At 45.4% G+C, this 24,994-nt stretch overlaps 2 protein-coding genes and 1 long non-coding RNA gene across 5 annotated transcripts in view; 1 reads left to right on the forward strand and 2 right to left on the reverse strand.

Annotated features, from left to right (window-relative positions):
* PCBD2 (pterin-4 alpha-carbinolamine dehydratase 2) overlaps positions 1-716 on the reverse strand; it is a 51,879-nt gene extending 51,163 nt beyond the window's left edge. For 2 of the 3 annotated variants that reach the window (XM_082725806.1, XM_082725805.1), the window contains exon 1: positions 60-212. In XM_082725806.1, coding sequence (XP_082581932.1) covers positions 60-143 — 84 coding nt within the window. In that variant the 5' untranslated portion in view covers positions 144-212. Of the gene's footprint in view, positions 1-59 lie in introns of all 3 variants that reach the window. The other variant, XM_082725807.1, reaches the window with a different exon arrangement.
* Positions 717-4,002: 3,286 nt separating this feature from the next.
* TXNDC15 (thioredoxin domain containing 15) lies at positions 4,003-22,096 on the reverse strand. Its single transcript, XM_082725744.1, is given in 7 exon segments — positions 4,003-4,704; positions 6,497-6,627; positions 10,389-10,552; positions 12,049-12,536; positions 21,271-21,338; positions 21,340-21,443; positions 21,445-22,096. Coding segments are annotated over 7 exon segments (1,215 nt in total). The 5' UTR covers positions 21,508-22,096; the 3' UTR covers positions 4,003-4,507.
* LOC309862182 lies at positions 19,233-24,601 on the forward strand. The gene is made up of 2 exons (XR_014310336.1): positions 19,233-20,987; positions 23,487-24,601. It is a non-coding gene; the product is annotated as an uncharacterized lncRNA (long non-coding RNA).
* Positions 24,602-24,994: the final 393 nt, after the last annotated feature.

Consider the following 24,994-nt stretch of genomic DNA (forward strand, 5'->3'; position numbering starts at 1 on the left):
CCACCAGCCGGCGCCGCGGGGCCTCGCCCTCCTCCCGCACCGCGGGCCCCGGCACTCACCGTGGCCGAGAAGCTCCGGGCCCGACCCCGCAGCGTCGCCAGCAAGAGCCGCGACGTCCCCCGCGCCCCTAGGGCCGCCGCCATGGCCGCCGGCCCAGGGCTGCCCGGCGCGCTGCCTGCCCGCAGCCCGCAGGCGTCTGCCCGGGAGCCGAGAGCAGTGCGGGTGGCCCCCAGCCGCGGGCCAATTGGTCCTGCAGGCGCCCGCGCGGCCCGCCCCGTAAGGTCCCGGGAGCTTCAGGGCCGCCGACCGTGCTGGCAGCAGGCGGGCGGGCGCCGCAGGCCCCCGCGCTCTCAGGTTCCGCTCGGCGCGGGCCGCGTCTTGCCCGCCTCGTGGCCGCTCTCCCGCCCGCGTGCTAAGGTTTAACCCCCGGTGGGCTCTTCGGTATCCGGGCTCCGGCTCGCCGCTCTCTCGAGGACAGTCGGTGCTGGGCTCCCTGCTAGGCGGTGGGGCCAAGAGCCCGAGTCGGTGGCAGCATTTTGCGGGCGGGCACGGGGCGAAATGGGCTCCGGTGGGTGGGTGGGAACCAGTCCCTTCCGCGCTCGCGGAGGGCAGAGAACCACAGTAGTTCGGGTCTGGGCATGTAAGGCAGGGAGCCGTGGGTGCTGCTGGGCCTGCCTAGCCGCTGAGGCCTCGGGCACGCTGCTTCATCGGTGCTGGCCCAGATAAGACAGTCTGGAAACTCGGCTCTTCAGGCTTGCTAAAGAGCAGTGCGCGCTCCGTTGATGAAGCAGACAGTTACAGGATTCCCTCCCTGCCCCCGCCGCCAAAGAGGTGGATTCTTTTATGTACGTATTTACTAGTATTTTATTCTTACTCTTTTTTTTCTTGCCTTTTTTTTTTTTACATGTCACATACAATTTACTGGCCTTTAGTATATTTACTTGCACCTTTTTTTACTAGCTTAAGCAAATTAATAATATAACCAAGTTTGCTTAAGATTTAGCCGTCTACTCAATTTTTTTAATATCAGAGTCCATGTAAATTCAACTTAGCAGTTGCTAGCAGTTAATTTTATATTCCATATGGAGTTGGGGGGGAGCTTTCTTGCCTCAAAATATCCTAAAATTCAAACATGGCTCAATATGCATTCTTAACATTTGCCCACTTGACAAAAACTCAAGGGAGGAATCTTGCTGCAAACTCTGATCAGATGTCACTGACCTCAAGGCATCCATCTAAGGCACTACAGTTTCCGTTGCCTGATGCCTCAAGTGGGCAATGACTGGAGATGGAATTAAAAGTTTCGTTTCCAATACTTAATCGGGTGTATACAATCATAAATACCCTGCAGACTTGCTTATTAAAGTGAGAACTGCAAAATGAACTGGTACGTGTGAGGTTACAAGACTCCTCATTTTCCTTCCCTAAATCCACTTTAGGAAACTGGTGTCTCAGCTCTAGTTATGAAAAGCAGCAGCAGTAGCACGCCAGTAGGGCCTAGGGCAAATGATGTTCACCAGTAGGGGCTGTGGATACTCAGCCTTCACATGTACGTCTCCAGTTAGTAGGATTTAAGTTCCTTACCAAAGATTTATTGAGCAAGTCCTCTATAGTGGGTACTCTTGGGAAAGGCAGTCAGTCTCCTGCTCACAGTCTTTTAAGCCCTGCTCACCCATGTAAGAATGGGCCTTAGGCCTAGAACACTCCCTTACTGATTGTTACAAAGAGCCCATACAGCCTGTTCCAGGCTTAACACCTTGTGTGGGAATATCCTTCCCTGATCCAGGCTCACTCAATATGTACTCCTGTATTCTGCTTAAGCAGGCAAGTCAGAACCCTGGGGCATGCCCCCCTCCTCCCAGCCATCCCCTCCCCCTTTCAGTATTACAGACTCCACTGGGTTGGGAGGAGCTTGTGCTAAGACACTAGAGGGGCACTCTGGCCTTTCACTGCTGGGGAGGATCCATTTGCCTTGGGGACCACCGCACACTCCTAGAGCTGATCTCGCTCTGTCTCTTTTGTTGAGTACAAATGCTGTTCCATCCAGTATGGGACTGTGTTGTGTCTTCCTTGGCAATTGATACTAACCAGGAGTGAGCACAAGTGTCTGGATTTATGTCCCCGATGACTGGCTTCTCATGATCTTTCTGTCTTCCATGTAGCTGAATTCCTGCCCTCCCCATCCCTGGCATTGGTACCAGTGCACAGACATTGGCTCTGCTGCACAGACACCATGCTTGGCTTGAGATGGTTTACCTGATGTTGGACCTTTCGTCCTGCCTGCCTCCGACTTCCCATTCCCTCAGCACCAGGGCTTTCCTACTGATGCTCTCTACACTTGAACCTCCCCTCTAGGGAATGGCCCTCCTCCACCTTCCCTCCAAGGGAAACCCAGGTAGCTTGTCTTAGCTTAGTATTAGAAGCAAAGCCATGGATCTGTTGGCCATACTAGGAGCCTGTCCTCATCCTCCACACCAGCATAGGGCCCCATTACATATCAAAGGCATGAATATGCCTGTATCTTTAATAAGACAGCTTTCTGGGGGCACCTGGGTGGCTCAGTGGGTTAAGCCTCTGCCTTCGGCTCAGGTCATGATCTCAGGGTCCTCGGTTCGAGCCCCGCATCGGGCTCCCTGCTTAGCAGGGGAGCCTGCTTCCCCATCTCTCTCTCTCTGCCTGCCTCTCTACCTACTTGTGATCTCTCTCTCTTTCTCTTTCTGTCAAATAAATAAATAAATAAATCTTTAAAAAAAAAAAAAAAACAGCTTTCTCATCTGGGAGTGTGCCCCCCCCCCCGGGAAATAAAACTATATACAGTCATAAGTTTAAAAAAAAAAAAAAAAGTAATGCTGAACCTTCTCAAAGATCTATTATGTAGTCATGGTTAGGAAATCTCTTGGCAACAGTGAAATATTTATCATTTGTTAAGCAAAACAAAACAAGGTGCTAAATGACAATTATGTTATGACTCTAACTATGGGAAACAAAGGAGAGAGACAAGAGGGTAATGGATTATGATTGTCTCTCAGCTCATAGCACAGGGGCTCCTCCAGTCACCATGCTTAGTTTGGAACGTGGGTCCCCCTACTGGAAGCTGCATGACCCAGAGCAGATTATTTGGGGCCTCATTTATTACCCTTCTATATAACAAGGATATTTAATACTAGTGTCAAGCTCAGAGCTACTGTACCAGTAAATGAAATGGTAGGTAAAGAACTTAAAATAGTAGGAACACACACAGACTCAAGTGTTCGTTATTGTTATAAAAGATGGAATCACTGTTTTTCTTATAAGTACATACACACACATACATGTAAAGGTTCAAATCCAGCTTCATCAGCTTACTGTTTATGTAACCTGGGCAAGTTACTCAGCCTCTCTCCATGCCTCAGTCTGCTCATTTGTAAAGTGAAAAAAATACTAGTACCTTTCTGAACCACCGTCCCTTCCACCAGTGACCACCCCAGCCATAGCTGTCCACAACTTAAAGTTGTAAACTCCTACCCAACATAACATTCAGACAAGGTGACTCAACTAAGATTCTATTTCCATAGAATTTAGGGTGCGTGATAAAATGAACTGCTCTATCTGAAACACTGGAAACAGTCACTACAAAGGCTACTTGTCATTATGTGGTCAGATGTCTTATATCTGCATTTAAGGGATCTTTTAGAAACAGCTTTTCAAAAAAGTTGGTATAAATTACACATTGTCTCTTTTCTACCGGTGTCCTAAGCTAGACTATAATCAACTTGCAGGCAAGAACAGTGTTACGTATTTCTTTTGGCTCTGACAAACTAGCACAGTGCCAAGAACGTTTTAAGGTTGAATCAGTGCACGCTGGTTAGGTAATGACTAAAATTTGAGTTATGCTTTAGCCTAGAACTGTTAATAAATAAGCTTTAGTTTGATGATAATATTTACTTTCTCCTAACATCTGCCCTATCCAGAAATGACTTAAACCACTTCAAATTCTTCCGGTGAAATTAGAGATCATAAACACCAAGTACTTGACTCTTTTATTTTCCCAGTTACTTACAAGGTCACACTTATCAATTCTATTTCTTCCACAACAGAACATTTTCCTGCTTACAGGCTCTGAGAGAAAAACTGCAAATGAACGGAAACCAACCTTCTTAGACATAAAGATTTTTTAGGAATCAAGACTTTTCTAGAACTATACTGTGAAAAGTCCTATTTCCTCCTCCTATGAAGCCAAATATCATTCTACGCACTGTTCCACCTGAACACAGCTCCTATTTGAAACTGGATTACCCCCTTAAAACATTGGATTAGTAAAAACAAGAATGGTGACTTCTGTTGAATTTGCATTTGTTTTTTGAGGTACTAATTAAAAGACCAATTTATAATTTTTTAACACATTCAACAGTTCAACAAATGCATGATCCTTTTAAGCTGACTAAAGCTGTAAGTCTATACTTCACTGGAGAATATGTAAGGAAGTGCAGCATTAATTTCTGAAATTTCTTGTCCTTTCAGTCCATTGCTATTCAGCATGTTCCTGCTCCTGTCCTGGAATTAGCCACCGAATGCTCTCAGTTCGAATGGTAGCGTACATAATAAAACTAATCAAAAAGAATAAGGAAAATACAAGCAGCCAGTCCACACTTTTTATCAAAGTGCTGGGAAGAGGGCCTATTTGGTCAGCTTGAGTTACCACCACATTTTTCTTGGCTTCTATACCTGAAAGAGAAATCAGCTGTTTCAAATCAGAGAGAAAACATACCCGCTAAAGATCTTTCTGAAGTATTTTGCGTGGTATGCAAAAAGATATGCAGTCTTAAAATAAACACCACATGAGTATATCTGGGATGGGTTTCACTTGCCTGTTAGTGTAATTTGTAACTTGCCTTTCTCCCACCACATCAAAGGAACAGGAACCCATTCAGCTGTTCAAACCTAAACACTAGAATTTCTGTGAACTCTTCAGAAGGGTCTTCAGGCATGGTGAGAGTTGTCTTTTGTTCTCTTTGAGTTCAAAATTTAATAAGCAACTGTAAAGCTACTCTCAGGAGTCTACAGAATGTTTTCACAGGTGAAGGAATGCTAAATTCAAAATGCTTTTAAATAAGTCACTGAAAAAATTGTTAGGACTAACCATCACTGATACCAGAGACTACCAAAAATGCTGTGACTCCTCAATTTCTTTTAGGTTCTAGGTTTTCTTAGAATGTTAAGCAAAATGGCTCCCTCTCTCCATTTTAACCTGATTGACAGTCATGGGTTTGGTACTATAATACTTGAATAGCTAATTAAATGGTAACAACTCTTTCACTCCTATGAGGTAACTCAGTTTTATGTTCTTTACTGTGAGATATAAGTAATGAGATGCAACTTAATACATATAGAAGGTATGTTATAACTCATTTTGAGTTATACTTCAGGAAGAAGTAGGGTGCTCATAATTAAGGCATTAAAGCTTTTATGGAGCAAAGTTTTGCAAAAAAGATTTCTTCAATAGTCCTTGGTCAGAATTTTACAGAATAAAAAATATGGCCACATGTTTTGGCAAATATTAAGGAATTAAAATAGCATCTGCATATGGATGAATAAATGGAATACTGCACAGCGACAAAAAGGAAGAAAATATAACCATATGCATCAACGTAGGTGAATCCCACAAACATAATGATGACTGAAATGAGCCAGACACAAGGGAATCTATTATATGTGTCTCCATTAATATAAAGTTCAAAAACAGGGGCGCCTGGGTGGCTTAGTGAGTTAAAGCCTCTGCCTTCGGCTCAGGTCATGATCCCAGGGTCCTGGGATCAAGCCCCACATGGGCTCTCTGCCCAGCAGGGAGCCTGCTTCCATTCCTCTCTCTCTGCCTGCCTCTCTGCCTGCTTGTGATCTCTGTCAAGTAAATAAATAAAATCTTTTAAAATATATATATATATAAAGTTCAAAAACAGATAACACTAGTCCATGGTGTTAGAAGTCAAGATGGTGGTCACCCTGGTGGGCAGGAGCAGTAGCACTGAGGGGATGGACTGGTAATGTTCTCTCTGGGTCAGATTCTGGTTATCCAAGGCATTCATTTTGTGAAAATTCATCACCCAGCACACCAATATAATGCACATATTTGTGTATATATTACACTTTAGTGTAATATATGTATGTATGTAAAAAGTTAATTACGGGTGTATATTATTCTATATAATGTATGTAAAAAGTTAACTACAGGTGTATATTATTCTATAATATACATCCCTCATACAAGAGTAATTGGTGAATTATAGAATAATAAAGCTGGCTTTTTAAAGGTATCAATAATCATTAAAAATACCTATTCGTGTTAAGCTTGCTGCTGGTTGAGAGACTTTTAACAGAATCATGGTAGTTCTCATGAAAAGAAGGTTTATGCCTGAAATCCAGTCTTGATTCCTTCACTTAAGAAGAGCAGACAGGAACCCACAGAAGACATATACCTCCAGCAATAAAGTCCCTTCTACAGCATATAATTTGTACATACCTGTCTGGTTAAAAAGGAAGACTTTCAGTGTTTCCAATGTTCGGTCTGTATGATTAAATCTAGCCATTGGCTTAGCTCCTTGAAATAATAAAATGTTAGGAACAGCTACGGTGCCAAACCTGGTAGAAAGACTATAACAGAAAGCAGTCAGTCACACAACCTGAACTACCAGCGGGTTTCCTCACACAGTTACCATATCAGAATGAATGGCAATAAATGAGAAAGTATCATTTTCCTGTGACCTACAGAGGTTTCTTTTTTTTTTTTTTTTAAGATTGTATTTATTTATTTATCAGACAGAGATCACAGGTAGGCAGAGAGGCAGGTAGAAAGAGAGAGAAGGGAGAAAGCAGGCTCCCCGCAGAGGGGAGAGCCCGATGTAGGGCTCGATCCCAGGACCCTGGGATCATGACCTGAGCTGAAGGCAGAAGCTTTAACCCACTGAGCCACCCAGGCGCCCCCCTACAGAGGTTTCTGACAGTCAAACTATATGCTTATAGCTATTTCTGAACTTTTGCCTTATGGGTTGAGGTTGGGGGCATTCCTATTCTGCTGAGCTGCTTTCTGTTACAACAAGGAACTACCCTTGACACAGTTATTCCACTTTTTTTTTTTTTTTTTTAATTAAGTAAACTCTACCCCCAATGTAGGGCTGGAACTCACCACCACAAGATCAAGGGTCGCATGCTCTACCGACTGAGCCAGCCAGGCATCCCCTAGTTATTCTGCTATTTAAGTTGCAAACTGCCAAAAGAGATCAGACCAGAAAATTCTAATTCATGGACAAAACAAACTGTGTCAATTAACTTGACAGAAGAAATTTCAAACTCTCCAGGATGCCCATCTCCATCCCTCATACAAGAGTAATGGGAGTCTGCGGTCTAGCAGACACACCAGGAAGTTCACAACTGAGCCAGGATGTAACAGGATCTGAGTGGAACTGGCTCACCTTTACATAATACAAAGTCATGGTATAAGCTCTGGAGTCAAAACACATGAATTCAAGTCTCAGGTCTGTCACCTACCCAGCTGTGTGAGCTTCGGGCGGACTATCTAACCTCTTTAAACCTCAGTTTCTCCTGTTAGTAAAATGATAGTACTGGATAATCAGGATTTTTTTCTTTTGTAAACATGCTGTCACTTAAATATTAACACAGGAGGCGGGGCGCCTGGGTGGCTCAGTGGGTTAAAGCCTCTGCCTTTGGCTCAGGTCATGATCCCAGGGTCCTGGGATGGAGTCCCGCATCGGGCTCTCTGCTCAGCAGGGAACCTGCTTCTCCCTCTCTCTGTCTGCCTCTGCCTACTTGTGATCTCTGTCAAGTAAATAAATAAAATCTTTAAAATATATATATATTTATTAACACAGGAGGCAAACACATGTCGCAGGCCAAATAACAAGGACAAGTATCCTCTACTCTCCATGATTAAGGCACCATAGGAGGCACTGAGAAGGACTCATGGAGATGACCAAATGAAGCAGATGATAAAAGCCCGCAGGGAATGGAACCCCAAATCCAGAGTACTAAGCTGGTGCTAGGACCCAGCCTGGCAGGCTTGGGGCAGGGGAATGCCCAAAGTCTGACACTAACCTAGACCATCCTTTCCATCAGTCTGTTCCCTTGGGCCAGGCCACGTAGATATTCCTCTGAAGCCCTTGTGAGAATTACTAATTTGCTGTGATTCTTTCTCCCTAAAAAAGTTTAGGTAAATATTAGCAGTTACATTATCCACACTGAACATCAATAGAGTGTAAAGTTTTACTCAAAATTTTTACTCAAGGGACACCTGGGTGGCTCAGTGGGTTAAGCATTCAACTTTGTGTCAGCTCAGGTTGTGATCTTAGGCTCACAGGATCAAGCCCCATGTCAGGCTCTGCAGGGAGTCTGCTTCTGTCTCTCTCTCTCCCCCTCTCCCTGTTCACTCAGTCCCTCCCTCCCTCTCTCTCAAATCAAGAAATAAATAAATCTTTATTTTTTTTTAAAGATTTTATTTATTTATTTGACAGAGAGAAATCACAAGTAGATGGAGAGGCAGGCAGAGAGAGAGAGAGGGAAGCAGGCTCCCCGCTGAGCAGAGAGCCCGATGCGGGACTCGATCCCAGGACCCTGAGATCATGACCTGAGCCGAAGGCAGCGGCTTAACCCACTGAGCCACCCAGGCGCCCAAGAAATAAATAAATCTTTAAAAAAAATTTTTTTACTCAAAAAAGTTTAATCAACTTCATTTTTACCAACTTGACCATCTTCCAGACTTCCCAAACTGATTCCCACACAACCTCCTGCGCCCTGCTAATGGGCATGTGATGTAAAGGAGGAGGGTCACACTTTATAACCCAGGCACAGTCACAGCACTGGGGGGAAATAGAGAACATGTGAACATAGATCTTTATAACGCAGCTCACTCAACATCTAAATAAGACAAGAGCCCACTGAATAATATAAAACAAAAGTAAATGTCATTTTAAGGGCCTAAATTAATTCATTAATTGATTCACTGTGCACTAAGGAACATACACGCAAGAATAAATGTAAACAAAAGGAGAGAAGAAAGGGGGAGGGAAAGAAAGAAATCCTGAGCAGACATACAACAGGGTGCTGAGTTGGGGCTGCCAGGAGTAGAAATCTAAACCGTGGTTGAGTCTCAGGAGGGTCCCACTTGTAATACCAATTTTGCTAATTTAGGCTGGCCAACACCCTAAAGAGTCCTCTGGCCTGTCCACTGCCATCAGGTGGAGCCACCTTTAAATTCCACCCTGCAAACTGGTGCAGACCCTATGGAAAACAGTGTGGAGCTTCCTCAGAAGGTTAAAAATAGAACTACCCTAGGATCCAGCAATTGCACTACTAGGTATTTATCCAAAGGATAAACATAGTAATTCTAAGGGGCACCTGCACCCCAGTGTTTATAGCAGCAATGTCCACAATAGCCATAATATGGAAAGAGCCCAGATGTGCATCAACAGATGAATGGATCAAGATACAGACACTCACACAACAGAATATTACCCAGCCATCAATAAGAATGAAATCTCACCAGGTGCAGTGACATGGATAGAACCAGAGAGTATTACGCTAAGTCAGCCAGAGAAAGACAGATACCATGTGATTTCAGTCATACGTGGAATTTAAGAAACAAAACAGATGAACATAGGGGAAGGGAAGGAGAAACAAAATAAGATAAAAACAGAGAGGGAGGCAAACCTCATAAAAAAAGAAACTCGTAACTCTGGGAATCTAACTGAGGGTTGCTGGAGGGAAGGTGGGTGAGGAAACCGGGTTAACGGGGTGGTGGGTACGAAGGAGGGCACATCATGGAATGAGCACTGGGCATTACATGCAACTGTTGAATCACTAAACCCTACCCCTGAAACTAATAATACACTATATGTTAACTAAATTAAACTTAAATTTTAAAAGAATTATTAACTCAGTCATAACAACTCATTCATTTATATAATACAACCTAGGGCTAGTTACTTACTTCTGTGCAAAATGGGAAGAAGTTATAGTATGTAACCACTCCCCCTGTTTTGAGGACAAAATGATATACAAAATGAAAAGTGCTTTCCCCAATATCTAGAACCTGGTAAGCCCTCAGTAAACAAAGATATGATTAACATAAAAATAGGTTAGATGGATAGATAAATGATTGACAGATAAATTCCACTGTGCAGAGAACAGTCCCTCCTCTTCAGGGGCCTCCAGAAAGTGAGGCCTCAGCTCCCTGAGGAACGTGACCACCCTCACCACTCACCCTTGTCTATCCCTCTAGCTAGTCCAGCTTCCATGCTCACACCTACCTCCTAGGCTTCAAACTTAACTGATGACAACCTCCACATAACTGCAAGCATCAGCCAGGGGGGTGACACATAAGCTCTACTCAGGGAACATACCTGCTGTGCTGAGATGCATCCAGTGCCAAAAAATGAAGAGCTGGAAATGCCCGGGGCAGAGAATTAAAATGAGGGGCCAAACTGGCAGAAAATCGGCACCACGGGGTGTAAAACAGGACTAGCGTGCAGTCACTACCATTTGGGTTTAGAAAATCCATAAGGTCCTGTAGTAAAAGAAACAAGTGTGAAAGTCAGCAGAAAGTGTTCACGTACATTCCTCTGAAAGAATGCCCAAGAAACTGGAAACACTGCTGCCTCCAAGGAGAGGAGGCAGGAACACGAACTGGAGAGAGTCTATAGGTATCCCCTTAAATAGCCTTTTGGGTTTTGAACCATAGGAATACATGAATCAGCAGAAAAGTATTATCAAATAACAAATCATAAACGTTCCTATAAACTTCCTTGATAGTACTATAGAGCAATTTTATTATTTTTCATAATCCATCAATTCAAATACTAAGTACCGACAAGGCACAGGCCTCTCACACACTCTAATGGCATTATTAAAGCACTGAGATCTCAGGCCCCAATCATCAACTCAGCAGATCCCAATCCATAAGCAGTTGAATCAGTGTATTCGGCCAAAGGCTAGTTCAATTTAAGGGTGCACCCGCCCTGCCACCACCCTACTCACACTGCTGAAATAGCTCTCTCCTAGTCAAGTGTGTGACACCCTAGAAACAGTCCTGCAGAGCAAAGGCACAGGGTTCACCAGGCGCTGAGGGGATGGTGTGAGGCCACCGCTGACCACTGCACATGGAGGGGCTACAGACGCTCAGTGTACCACATACCCTCATTTAAAATAAGCAGTCACAGTGTGCAGAGCGAGGATTTTTTCTCGTATTACATAAACAGCCTGAACTCATCCTGCTACCTAGCTTAACAATCCCACAGAAACAGTCATTATCCCAGTATTCTCTTCAGAATTATCCTTTATCCAATGGACTGGTAAAGCATGGCTGGGCTGGGGACAACTATCTCAGCTCTCACTCCAGAGAAAACACTGGAGTCAAACTCTTTGAAGGAAAGAAATTTTTCATTAACATAGAATGCTCCCCAGGGGTATCACCACTCTAAACAACGCTAAATCACAATCTTAGTAATTCAGATTTTTTTTAACTTGCCTCTGTAATAAATACCTCATTTAGAAGAAGAAAAATGCTAGGAATTCTAATCCCAAGCGCCTATCTGTTCATTGGGATTTTTTTTTTAAAGATTTATTTATTTACTTGCGAGAGAGTGAGAGAGAGGGCATGAGAGTGGGGAAGGAACAGAGGAAGAGAATCTCAAGCCGACACTGTGCTGAGCACAGAGCCCAATGTGGAGCTTCATCTCATGACCCCAAGATCACAACCTCAACCTAAATCAAGAGTCCCACTTAACCAACTGAGCCACTGTTGGTGCCTCTGTCTGCTGGGATTTTCATCATGAGGCCGGTGGAGAGAGGACCCCAAGGGTCAACGCATCTAAAAAACATAATTGACACTAGTTCTATCACCTCCTCTCCCTACGGACATCATAGAAAGCCAAATGAATTTTCAGTGATACACCCATTAGATGCCGTCCCACCTATAAAATGATAAAAATTCTGACCCAGCAGCTGAAAGTCTATAAAATCAATAGCAGAAAAGGAGAAAAGCGCTAAACCATTATTTCTTACCTGTGACATATTTAAAATTTTCAGAGTGAAGTTTTCTAATCCCGTCACATTTCTCTCCTCACAGTTCACCTTGGGGGATTTCAGACTTTCTGTGTTATTGGAGTCCTCGGGTGGGGCCGGGTCGGATTCGGCCACTTCAGGCTCTGAGTAATACTCCTCCTCCCTGTCCTGGAAGCCAGGTCCCACGCCATCCAGAGAGAAGATGTGCTCCCGGAGACTGCACCTTGAGTCCTCCTCCCCTCGGGCCCCACAGGTGCCACCGCTGGGCTCGGGACTCAGCTTGTCCTCGGTCTCCCCGGGGATTACAGACAGCATCACCACGTGGTCGCCGTCAGGGTCCAGCCCCAGCACAGAACCGGCCTCTCCTGCTGACATGTCCTGGCCTGCGAGGCCGCGTGGGGGCTCCTCCTCACTGGCCAACACAGCTCCCGCCTCCAGGGAGGGAGCACGCTGCTCCTCCGACTGCAAGTGACCGCTGTCCTCTGCAACTGAAACATGCCAGCATGGGCCCACTCATAAGTCCCTTCAAAGTCCATGAACCCCCCAGAATTACGGTTCTCCTCAAATAAGAGATTCTCCCCAACAGAGAAAAGAGGTAACCTTCCCATGAAACTATCAGAGGGCCATCCACCATTCTCAATAACGAAGAAGGTCACCAGGAGGTACCAGATTAATGAATGTCAAATACAAAGTGGACAAATACACACCTTCATGTGATACCTGCGGCTTGCCGTGCGGATTATAAGCAAAAACATCCCAGTGCAGCTATCCAATAAGGAAATCCAATGAGGAAAATATAACACAAACACCTTAACAAGTTCATTTGTTTGATGAGAATATCCAACAAAAAAAATGCTGCCTTTATAGAAGATTCTACTCTAGCGATGCATCCTTGTATACATTCTAACAGCTCTTAGCCTGGCAGGACAAGGGTTACCATCCCCACTTAGCGGAGGACCAAGCTGAGGTAGAGAGAGGCGATGTAACACCCAACAGCACACAAGCTAATAAGGAGCAGAGCCAGGTCTCTGAGTGAAGTCTTCTGGCTGCTGTGCCAGATTGGGCCTTACCCTCCCCTATGATACCTCGGGGCTGAGATGATGCCTCGTGGCCTGAAAACAATGCTCCAGCCATACAGCAGCTCCTGCCTGCCTACCTCTCTAGCCAGACAGAGCCTACTCTCCCGTCTGCTGCCCTTGGGAGTGCCAGGAGGTGCAGCCCTCAGGGCCAGGGCCACAGCAGGGCGAAGGAGGACCTTCTTCCCACTGTGGAGCCACAAGATAGAACTTGGGCGAAATGCTCAGGTAAGGGAAGAGTCTGGGGAAGTCTCATTCAACCACTGAGCAACCTCCACTCACCTCTGCAACAGGGACTCCTGCCCTCCAACTCCCATTAACTCAACAAGAGCTGCCAGACTCAGAGCCAAGCACTGACCAGGGGGGAACCAATGAGCCCAGCTGTACTCAGACAAGCTCACCATGTGGCTGGGAAACCACCAGCCATGCAATGGGCTCTGCCAAGCCAACAGCATGTCATCAAAGTGTAAATAACCAACTGGCTTTAAAGTTAGGGAAGCTTCCTAAGGTATGCACACTTGTACAGGTCTCAGAGAATATCCCCATAGAGATTTGCAGATTCATTCAGCAATTCAAAAACCTTGTCTGAGAATTCTGCTCTGGCTAAGCTGGAGTAAGAGTCATCAGATTCAACTTCCTTAGTGAAACAACCCAAAAAAGGTCAAAAATGTGAACTAGTTAGCTAGTTAGCAGGCAACAAAGGATAAGGATCCCTGAGAAACAGGAAGAGGAGAGTCCTGCAGGTGTTCCAGTTTACCACCAGAGGGAATGCCTGCCATGGCTCAGGGAGTGGGGAAGGAAGCAAGCAGAGTCCAGCACTCCTCAAGTTGAGGAGATGGCACTGAGGGTTCACAGAGACCAAGAAAGCTAGAGTTCGTGAGACAGAATAGTAGAGATGGGCAAGCTCCAGAGACCTGCAGAGTGACCCCAATCTCGTACACCGGTCAGCATTTACATGTGGGTAAGCTCCCAAAACTAGGAAAAGAACCACCCAAAAGGATCAGAGGCAACAGTACCCAACCCTCACACAGAGCTGAGAAGCATATCTGTTCCCACCAGCTAGACTGGAAAAACTCACAGTTCCCTGAGCACTGGGGAGCGTACACAAAAGTAGTGGGGCAAAATTGATCCTACAGTAAATACAGCTCTGCTCTTGCCTAGCAAACCTTAAAAGCAAGGAACATACTATACTCAGCTAACTTAACTGTACCCTAGAACAAAACTCGTGAATATTTAGAGGAATACTAAAATATCCAGCACTCAACAAGGTCAAATTAATGTCTGGCATCCAATCAAAAATTACCAGGCATGCAAAAAAAGCAGGAAAATATGATCAATAATGAAAAAGGTAATTAACCAATTAAAACTGACCGACAGCTTGCAGATGTCAGAATTAGGAGATAAGGATATTAAAACAGTAATTATAACTCCATTACATATGTTCAGAAAGTTAAACAGATATAGAGACAAAAGATATAAAAGACCCACAAAAAACACAAATCGAAACCACAGAGATCTCACCTCCTACCTCTCAGATTAGCTATTATCAAAAAGACAAGAAATAACAAGTGCTAGTGAGGATGTGGAAAGAAAAGGAAACCCTTGTACACTCTTGGAATGAATGTAAATTGGTGCAGCTATTGTGGAAAACAGTATGGAGGCTCCTCAAAAAATTAAAGCTATAACTACCATCTGATCCAGCAATTCCACTTCTGGGTGGAACAAAAACACTAATTTGAAAAAAATATATGTACCCCATATTCACTGCAGCCTTATTTACAAAAGCCACAGAAGCAACCTAAGTGTCTACCAAAGGATGAATGAATAAAGAACACAGAATCTATACACACGATATTATTATTCAGTTGCAAAAAGAGGAAACCTTGCTATCTGCAACATGGATGGACCATTACACTAAGTGAGGTAAATCTCAGAAAGACTAATACCATATGCTCTCACTTACATGTGGAATTTTTATAAATAAATAAATAAATAGCTCATAGATCCAGAGAACAGACTGGTGGTTGCCAGAGGTGATGGTGGGGGGAGGGGGTAAAATGGGTAAAGTACAAATTTCCAGCTACAAAGTAAGTCATGGCAATGTAAAGTACAGTATGGTGACTCTAGTTAGTGATACTGTCTTGCATATTTGAAAGTTGCTGAGAGTAAAAGGTAATTAAAGTTCTCATCACAAGGCAAAAAATATAACTATGCATGGTGTCAGATGTTAACTAAACTTACTGTGGTGATCATTGTGCAATTATACACAAATAATAAATCATTATGTTGTACACCTGAAACTAATATAATGTTGTATCAATTATTTTTCAAAAAGACTCAGATTGTACTCTGGCAACAAAAACTACAATGTTTGAAATGAAAACTACACTGGGTGGAATAATAGCAGATTAGGCAATGCAGAAGAAAAGACAGCCTAGTGAATTTGAAGGATAGCAACAGAGTTTGAATTTGAAAGCACAGCAATAGAACCTATCCAAAATCAAACACACAATGAAAACAAGAATCCAAAGAAATTAAGAGAATCAGTGAGCTGTGGGATAGTTTCAAGTGGCCTAACATACAGATCATGAGAATACCCAGAAGGCAGAGTAGGGAGGTTAGTGTGGACAGAAAAAGTTTATGAATTAATAACTAAAAACTGCACATACTTGATAAAAATCATAAATCTATTGATCTAAGAAGTTCAGCAAATACCAAGCTCAATGAACTACACCAAGATATTATCATAATCAAATCGCTCCAAACCAGTGACAAAAATAAAACTCTTAAAAGCAGCCAGAGAAAAAATATATACTGCATCCAGAGGAAGAAAGATAAGGATGACAGCAGATTCCTTGATGAAAACAATGCAAGCAAGATAAGTAGCAACTTCAGGGGCACCTGGGTGGCTCAGTGGATTAAAGCCTCTGCCTTTGGCTCAGGTCATGATCCCGGGGTCCTGGGATTGAGCCCCACATCGGGCTCTCTGCTCAGTGGGGAGCCTGCTTCCCCCACCTCTCTCTGCCTATCTCTCTGCCTATTTGTGATCTCTGTCTGTCAAATAAATAAATAAAATCTTTAAAAAAGAAAAAAAAGATAAGTAGCAACTTTAAAGTACTGAAAGGAAAAAACTATAAACCTAAAATTCTATACCCAGGAAAAATATCTTTCAAAAATGAAGGGAAGGGGCACCTGGGTGGCTCAGATGGTGTCTGCCTTTGGCTCAGTCCCACATGGGGCTCCCTGCTCAGCGGAGAGTCTGCTTCTCCCTCTCCCTCTGCCCCTCCACCCTGCTCATGCTCTGTCTCTCTCTCAAATAAATAAATAAATTTTTTTAAAAAGAAAAAAAAAGAACGGAAAATAAATACCTTTTCAGAAACATTAGAAGCTAAAAGAATTCTTCACCAACAAACACCCAGAACAAGAATCTCAAAGGAATTCTTTCAAGCCAAAGAAAAATGATACTGGATGGAAATATGGATCCACACAGAAGAATGGTGAGCACAAGAAACAGTAAAGACACCGATAAACAGACACAGCTTTTCTGAAAATGTAGCTAGGAAGGGGACAAGAAAGCCAGGGTGGGTGATAAGGGGCCAAAGGAGGTTTCTGTTTCAGCTGTTAGAACAGAGAAGTTTAAGGATATATCAAATTGATGGGAAAGGTGAGGAGGGCGAGGGAACAGCAGAGATCAGACAGGGCAGAGTATATGGCATCAGCAGCAAGGTGTGTCCTTGACAGAAGAAAGTCAAGCTCTTGTATGACTGTGACTCAGAGAAGGCTCTGGGTGCCTCTGCAGGAAACCCTGCCAATTTGGTGGCGGTGAGATCACAATGACAGTCTTTCTGTAGCCTTTGGTTGATGAGCATGTACCACTTATATAATCAGAAGAAAAACATGTTTACTGGGGCAGCCACAAAAGAGAGGAGAAAAAAAAGCCAGAAAGGTTACATGTCTGGAAACAAAGGGTGCCAGGTTTAGGGGCCATCCCTTCTCCCAAATGCCCCAGCTCCACAGACATCTGCTCTCTCTGAACCTAACCAACATCTTAGGTCTCATAAGTACTTAGAAAATACCAAGATCCACCTCAGGAGGAAAAAAAAAAAATTCAGGGCAGAAATTAGAACCTGGCTCTTTCTAATCACCCTCACGAAAATGGGTAGATATCCCCTGTAAAAAATCAAAAAGGAGTCTGAGTGATGCACACACAGAGCTGGTATTTTCAGTTCAGGAGGGTTATTCTTCCCTCCTGTAAAAGAGTTAAGTAGACAGTACACATTAGGCACCATAATATTCTTTTGCCCTCAGGTACCAGTGTTTTCACTTAAGTATTGGAAAGAGAGGAAACTGAATTATTCCACACCAAAACAGAAATGACATTACGTGTGAGAGCTGCTGAACCCTTGCAGCGTCACGTGCCTTTTAAAAGAGAATGCTTAATCTTTTAAAAGAGAATGCTTAACCTCAACACACTGACTGTGTGTGAGCCACAAAAAAATGACAATCACTGCATCACTGGCAGCAAGAAAAATATCTGGTGCGACACCTGGGTGGCTCAGTGGGTTAAGCTTCGGTTTTCAGCTCAGGTCATGGTCTCAGGGTCCTGGGATCCAGCCCCAAATCAGGCTCTCTGCTCAATGGGGAGCCTGCTTCCCCGCCCCCCTCTCTGCCTGCCTCTCTGCCTACTTGTGATCTCTCTCTCTGTCAAATAAATAAAATCTTTAAAAAAAAAAAAAAGTGTGGGGGGTGTTAAAGTGGGTTAAAGCCTCTGCCTTCAGTTTGGGTCATGATCGAACCCCACATCAGGCTCTCTGCTCAGCAGGGAGCCTGCTTCCCCCTCTCTCTCTCTGCCTCTCTGCCTACTTATGATCTCTGTCTGTCAAATTTAAAAAAAAAAAAAATCTTTTTAAAAAGATCTTTAAAAAAAAAGAAAGAAAGATATCTGGAGAACAAGGGTGGGGGCACAGAGCCCACACTGCCAGGGAGCCCTAGCCTAGGTCAGATCCTTCACACCCTTCCAGTTTTGCTCAGAAGGCTCTCTAACAGCCGCAAGTTTTTCACAATGGCTTCTATGGCAGCAATACCAGGCCCCTCATGGTGTGGCCTCTGTCCACACTCTGAACGAGTTCACCAGACATCTTGGTCCCTGAACACTTGCAATCTCTTCCACCTACCTCAGTGTTGTCCCAAGGGCTGTTTCTTTACCAGGGAAGCCCTCTATGGGCTCTCCTGCTGGCTAATTTGAATCATCTTTCAGATCTCACCTTAAACTTCACCTTTGCAAGGTGACTTTCAAGGTGAACTTCACCCTCCCTGACCCTTAGACCAGAGGGGTTTCCCATCACAGCACCCAATAATACCCTGGGACTCTCACTGAAGCATTTTCCACTGTTGGAATTTACTTAATTATTTGTAGTCATTTAATGCCTATCCTCGCCAGCAGATAGGAGGGCGGGCCTGTTTCTCTGTCTGGCTCACCACTGTACCTCAAGCTTCAGCAGAGCATAGGACATGTATGCTCAGTAAAAATCTGCCAGTTGACAGCCTAGGGAAGACAGGCATGGAGGTGCTGAAGCCAAGAGGTGGTTCCTGTGCTTTGACACCTGGACAGCACTGCTACCTCCAGCTGCCAGTAGTGTCCACTACAGGCCCCAAAGCCTTGGATTTCCAGCCACCCTAAAAAGGACCCAGGTGGTGAAAGTCCCTCTATCTTCACCCCATTCAAGGCCACACCATGACGACCAATGGCCCACCCTATGGCTGGTGTTATCCTCAGGTCTGCATGCACGTGGCCCAGACTGCTGGGGGATGGGGGGAGTGTTCACATCACACTACATCACACTGACTACAAGTCGGTCCCCCAAATCAACAAGATTCTGCCTGGAAGGGTGCCTGGGTGGCTCAGTGGGTTAAGCCTCTGCCTTCGGCTGGGGTCATGATCTCAGGGTCCTGGGATCGAGTCCCGCATCGGGCTCTCTTCTCCTCAGGGAGCCTGCTTCCTCCTCTCTCTCTGCCTGCCTCTCTGCCTGCCGCTCTGCCTACTTGTGATCTGTCAAATAAATAAGTTAAAATCTGTTTAATTTTTTTAAAAAAAGATGTTTTAAAAAAAAAGATTCTGCCTGGAAACAGAGCACACTCAGCATGGGCAATGTGAGAAGATATTAGTAAAGGGGCCACCAACATGTGGGCTGGATGTCAGAGAAACCAAGAGCAATGGTAAGGCACTTCAGGGCCAGGAACAGCACAGAGGGAGCCACTTAACCACTCACAGACCTTAAAGAGATCAGAAGCAGGGGTGCCTGGGTGGCTCAGTCGTTAAGCATCTGCTTTGGGCTCAGGTCATGATCCCAGGTTCCCGAGATTGAGCCCCGCATTGGGCTCCCTGCTCAGGGGGATGCCTGCTTCTCCCTCTCCTACTGCTTCTTCCTCTCCTACTCCTTGTGTTCTCTCTCTCTCTCTCTCTCTCTTCGCAGTGTCTTCTATCAAATAAATAAGTAAAATCTTTAAAAAAAAATTTTTTTTTCAGAAGCAGCAACAGTCACAGAACGTTGGAACAGTGTGCTCGCCCTTCTAGAAGCTGTGACTTTCCACGGAAGGACAAAGCCAACCATGATAATCCCGAAGGGAGGAAGCTGAGAGAATCAATATCCTGACCTCATGCTCCCTTCATTCCAACCCACCAGAACCCAGAAGGCAAGACAGCCAGTTGTTAGGCCATATGGGACAGATGCTCAGGGCACAGCGCTGGACAGACAAGGCTAGAGAACGAACTGGGAAACAAACAAAAGCTATCCAGCACATCCTGTCCCCTCTCTGAAGCTGGTGGTTAAGCACAGTGACAAAGAAATGTAGTACAGAGGTCTGACTGTGAAGCAGGCAGGCATGGGCGTGAATCATGGCCTCCTCAACTTCTGCCTGCTGGAGACCTTGGCAGAACACTTACTGACACTGAGTCTCGGTTTACTCATCTGTAAAACGGGAACCAGAGCAACAGCTCCTTCATAAACATCTGAAGATCAAATAAGATGATGCTCATAAAAGCACGAAGCACAGCACCTGGTGCAGAACCAGTGCTTTCATCAGTGACTGTGTTACTATACTTCCCCCTTCCTCCTGCTCAGCCACCTGGCGGCGCTGCCTCCTGCCTGGACAACCCACGGAAAGCAAAGGCCCCTACGGAAAGCAAAGGCCTGCCTATTCCCGTAGGAAGTGACAAGCAAGGCCGGAAGAGCTAGACGTTAACAAATTGTGAGCAGTGGGGGGCCGTGGAACTGAGGATAAGGCCCTAGGAGACCTGCCTCCACGGTGGCTGCCTCCCGGCCTGAAGCAGCCCCAAGAGCATGCCAGGGCAAGCAGGGGGTTACCCAGGGAGTCTCCTCTATTTTTCTCATCCAGGCCACCTGAGCAAGAGCAGCCTTCTTTAAGAAGGAATCCATAGGGGGGCCTAGGTGGCTCAGTGGGTTAAGCCGCTGTCTTCCGCTCAGGTCATGATCTCGGGATTCTGGGATCCAGTCCCGCATCGGGCTCTGTACTCAGCAGGGAGCCTGCTTCCTCCTCTCTCTCTGCCTGCCTCTCTGCCTACTTGTGATCTCTCTCTGTCAAATAAATAAATAAGATCTTTTTTTTTTTTTTAAGGGGGGGGGGGTCCATCAAGGTGCCAAGTAAAGCGTGAGCTCTGCCACGACCCGAAGGGCAGATGCGACCCTGAGCTCCGCGCCTCCGCCTGTAACGTGGAGAGCCTCTTGCAGCCTCTCTCCTACGGCGGGTGCGAGGGCTAACCGCGGGAAGGCACAGTCCGGCCTCCTCGAAAGGGCGCCGTAAATGCCGGCTCTTCGTTGCGGTTTGTCTCATTCATAATAAAAGGTATGTCTCAGTAGGAGCTAGTACACAGCCACTCCCGCGACTGACGCCCGCTGCGGGGGCCTGCACGGGCTCCCCGCCACCGCGGACCACCACTCGGGGCCACACGTTGGGAGGAGGAACGACGCGGGGCTGGGCGCGCCTGCCGGCGCCAGGAAAGGCCGAGGGGCGCGCCGCGAGACCCCGCGCAGGTCAAAGAGCGTCGTCCTAGCGGACCTCCCCCTCGCCCTGTCATTTCACTCGCCGCCGCCTGCCGCCCCCGGCCGCAGGCTCGGCCCGCACTCACCCTCCAGGCCGCGGGCGGGAGGCCCCAGCACCCACAGGAGGACCTGCCACCACCCCAGGAGCCGCATGGCGCGGGTCTAGAAGCTGCCGGGACCACCGACCCGGACGCAGGGTAACCGGCGCACGACGACGCGCGTCGCGCTCCCGGCCTCCCGGGCGCCTGGGGGGAGGGGAGCCGCGAGCGCGAGCGCAATCCCGTGCGGCCATCTTGGAAGCTGGCAGCGCCCGCTGGCGCCATCTTGGAGTCGGGCGGCCTGCCTCTGGCCTGCGGTCTCCGGTGTTTAGGATTCGCTGTTGTTCAGAAGCCGAGAGCCGGATACCTCGGGTCGCATCGAACGTTCCTGAGCCCCGAGCCCCGGACAAGGTTCCAGCCCAGGCTAGCGGCCGTCTTCGCGCGCGAGCCGGTCTGGCTGCTAGCAGCACACACTGCGCCCTGTCACGCTTCACTCCGGGCCCCAAAAGGCCCGGAAGCCTCCTCCTTCGAGCGCCCCGAATCCCCAGCCTTACCCCTGTTCCCCTACGTACGGGTGCCAGGTGAAATACAGGGTGCCCGGTTAAATTTGCATTTCACAGAAACCACGAATTGTTTTTTGTTTTTTGTTTTTTTAAAGATTTTGTTTATTTGGCTGTTTTTTGTTTTTTTTTTAACTCCCAAGAAACATACGGATATTCCAGTGTAAATATGTCCTGTAATTCTATTTGTTGCGTCTGGTCACCCTGACCCTACCTCCTGTGAACTTACGGCGGGCAGTTTTGGTCTGGTGGTTGGTGGGTTTGCAGGGCAATCTCCTGCTAGCTGGGCCTCCCCTAGCAAAAGCAGCTCGGAAAGGACCTAGAGTGTAGAAAGGCCGGGATGGGGAGGGGTGGTGTGCCCCACAGCAGGGCTCTGCATTCCAGAGCGCGGCCAGGGTGGGGGCGGGGGGAGGGCGGCGGAGGGACCTAAGAGACAATGCTCAGAGATGAAAAGAATGTCTCTCCCAGTTAGCAGTTAAGGGAAGGGCCTCCTAAAGTCAATAAAGCCACAATAAAGCAGTGGGCAGGGGCTATGCAGAGGGCTGCTGTCAAACTTATTTGAAGAGGTTGATTAACACAAATAGGTTTCAAAGGCCTTTACATCAAATCGCTGGTAGTTAAAGTAACGTGAAGAGGAATCTAGGGGTTTTTTGGCCATATGGTGAATCCCAACTCCCAACATTTATAGGGATATATGGTCAGTCAGCAAATTATGTAACTTTTCTTAAATTCAGTTTCTTCATCTATATAACGAGATGAATTTATGTGAGTTTAAATGAGATGTAAAGTGATGAGCACAGTGCATGATGCCCAGTCAGCACATCAGAGCGTTACCCATTATTTGGATCGTACAATTCTAGTGCAGTAACCACAGTCCCCTGTGACCATCGAAGAGAGTTAAACCAGGAAGATGTATCATCAATCTGAACTCACTGATTATTCTTCTAAATAAACCGCCAGGGTTTTGCTATGTAAGTTCTCAGATGCCTGTGGGTCCAGGAGACAAGGAACAACACAGCCTACATTTCTAGGGCCGATCTCTACAGTCATCATTTGGCTGAACTACCTCCCTTGCCCCCTACCCAGTAATAACAAACCTTTCCTCTTCCTTCCTTCCTTTCCTTCCTTCTTTCTTTCTTTCTCTCTCTTCTTTCTCTCTCTCTCTCTCTCTCTCTCTCTCTTTCTCTTTCTTTCTTTCTCTTTCTTTCTTTTCTTTCTTTCTTCAGTTAAGTCTATGGAGCTTGAACTCACCACCCTGAAATTGAGCTTCATGCTCTACCAAGTGAGCCAGCAAGCGCCCCAAACCTTGTCTGCTCTAACTTATTCTCTCTTATACCCTTCATACCTAATTTGAAGGTGCATAAAAGCCAATAGGACAGAGGATTAAGAGGTTTAGGATTTATAAAAAAGGAGAGTGATTTGATTTGTCTGGACACTCTGGAGTGGATGCTCTGTTACTACTTCTTTTTTATTATGTCCTTTCCTTCCCTGTGTTTGTGCTTTGGCTGTTTGTTTGGACAATACCCTTGCAGATGTTGGAATTGTTGCCTTTCCTTAAATACTGTGTATACACTCTCAAGTGACAACTCGGAAAATGCTGTCAACAAGACAGAGTTCACATTTAACTGTCTCACCACCAGATGGCACCTGGACTTATTTTCTCTCTCTCTCTTTCTTTCTTTCTTTTTTTTTTTTTTTTTTAAGATTTTATTTATTTATTTGGCAGACAGAGATCACAAGCAGGCAGAGAGAGAGGAAGAAACAGGCTTCCTGCTGAGCAGAGAGCCCAATGTATGGCACGATCCCAGGACCCTGAGATCATGACCTGAGCCAAAGGCAGAGGCTTTAACCCACTGAGCCACCCAGGTGCCCCTGGACTTATTTTCAACACAAAAATTGCCTTCAGGTTTGTCTTGAAACTTTATTTTTGTTTCTGAGGGGGAAAACATTGGTATCATCATCTTTGGCTGAAATGAACTCTGTGTACCACCATTTGGCCCGGGATTGTTCATTCGTATGAATGATAATAATTTGATAATAATTGGAATTGTTATGCATAACTACACACCGGCATGCCAGGTGTTTAGTTTGTCCCCTTGATGGATTTGCTTAATTTGTTTTGAATCTGATGAGTCATGAGAGCTTCTCTTTAATGGTGTCTGTGTCTGTCTCTCACAGGAAAATAAACAGTATTTCCATTCCCTTAGATCACTGCAGCAGAGTATATTTTCCAAAGACTGCCACAATAATATCCTTCCTCCCACATGCTGCTCTACAAAGTAATTTTGCCCCTGCCCCATCAATAGATAGAATCAAATTCCCCTTCCCTTGAATCTGGGTGGGGCTGTGATTCACAAGGAACCAAGAGGATGTAATAGTACATGAAGCCATTCTGTGTAACTTCTGAGGCTATACAGCCTTACACTTCTTTGCTGGAAGATTTGCACTGAAGCTCTGAGCCACAAAGTAGGTGGTTGGACTGTCTAAAGCTGCCATGTTCTGCAGAAGTTCAAACCAGCTTGCTGAGAGAAGCCTAGACCCTATGAAGAGAAATGCCCACCACCACTCACTGATCCCAGGCCCACTCGGTTCCACCTTTGGCTATCACTGGACTACTACTGCCTGAGAGACCACAGCCAGAAATGTTGTGACCCACAGATACAGAGATCAAAAAATTATTGTTATTATGAGTCATTAAGCTTGGGGTAATTTTTTTTAGAATAGATGACTGGATCATTTTATTTTGTAATTTAATAACTTTTAACCTGAAGATACTATGTGGATTAATTTAATAAATCAGTATGTTGGGCATATATTCATATACTTATTCTGCCAAGTTTCTTTCTCTTCTTTATGATTTTAATGTTATATTTTGATGGACTTCAGTTAACTCACTGTATTCATTATTATTTAATCAATACTGAATATTCTATGCAGTTATAACAAACTGATTAAACTGAGGTCCTTCAATAATTCAGTATCTTCTCAAGGACAGTTCGTCCTCACAGGGCAGATCAGAGTAATGTATAGTAGTTAAGAAAACCGTAACAAAAACCCACAAGCTCTCTTTCCCAACTTTATCTATTCAGGATATATATCCTAAATTTCATTCCTAATCGAAATCATGCCTTAGTTTGATGTATATTAAGTGCTCCCTAGTGTACTCACAAGTATGAACCGTCATAGGAGCCCTCTGCATTTCTAACCTGAGT

This window comes from Mustela nivalis, assembly GCF_964662115.1.
Source record: "Mustela nivalis genome assembly, chromosome: 3".
NCBI classification, from domain to species: domain Eukaryota; kingdom Metazoa; phylum Chordata; class Mammalia; order Carnivora; family Mustelidae; genus Mustela; species Mustela nivalis.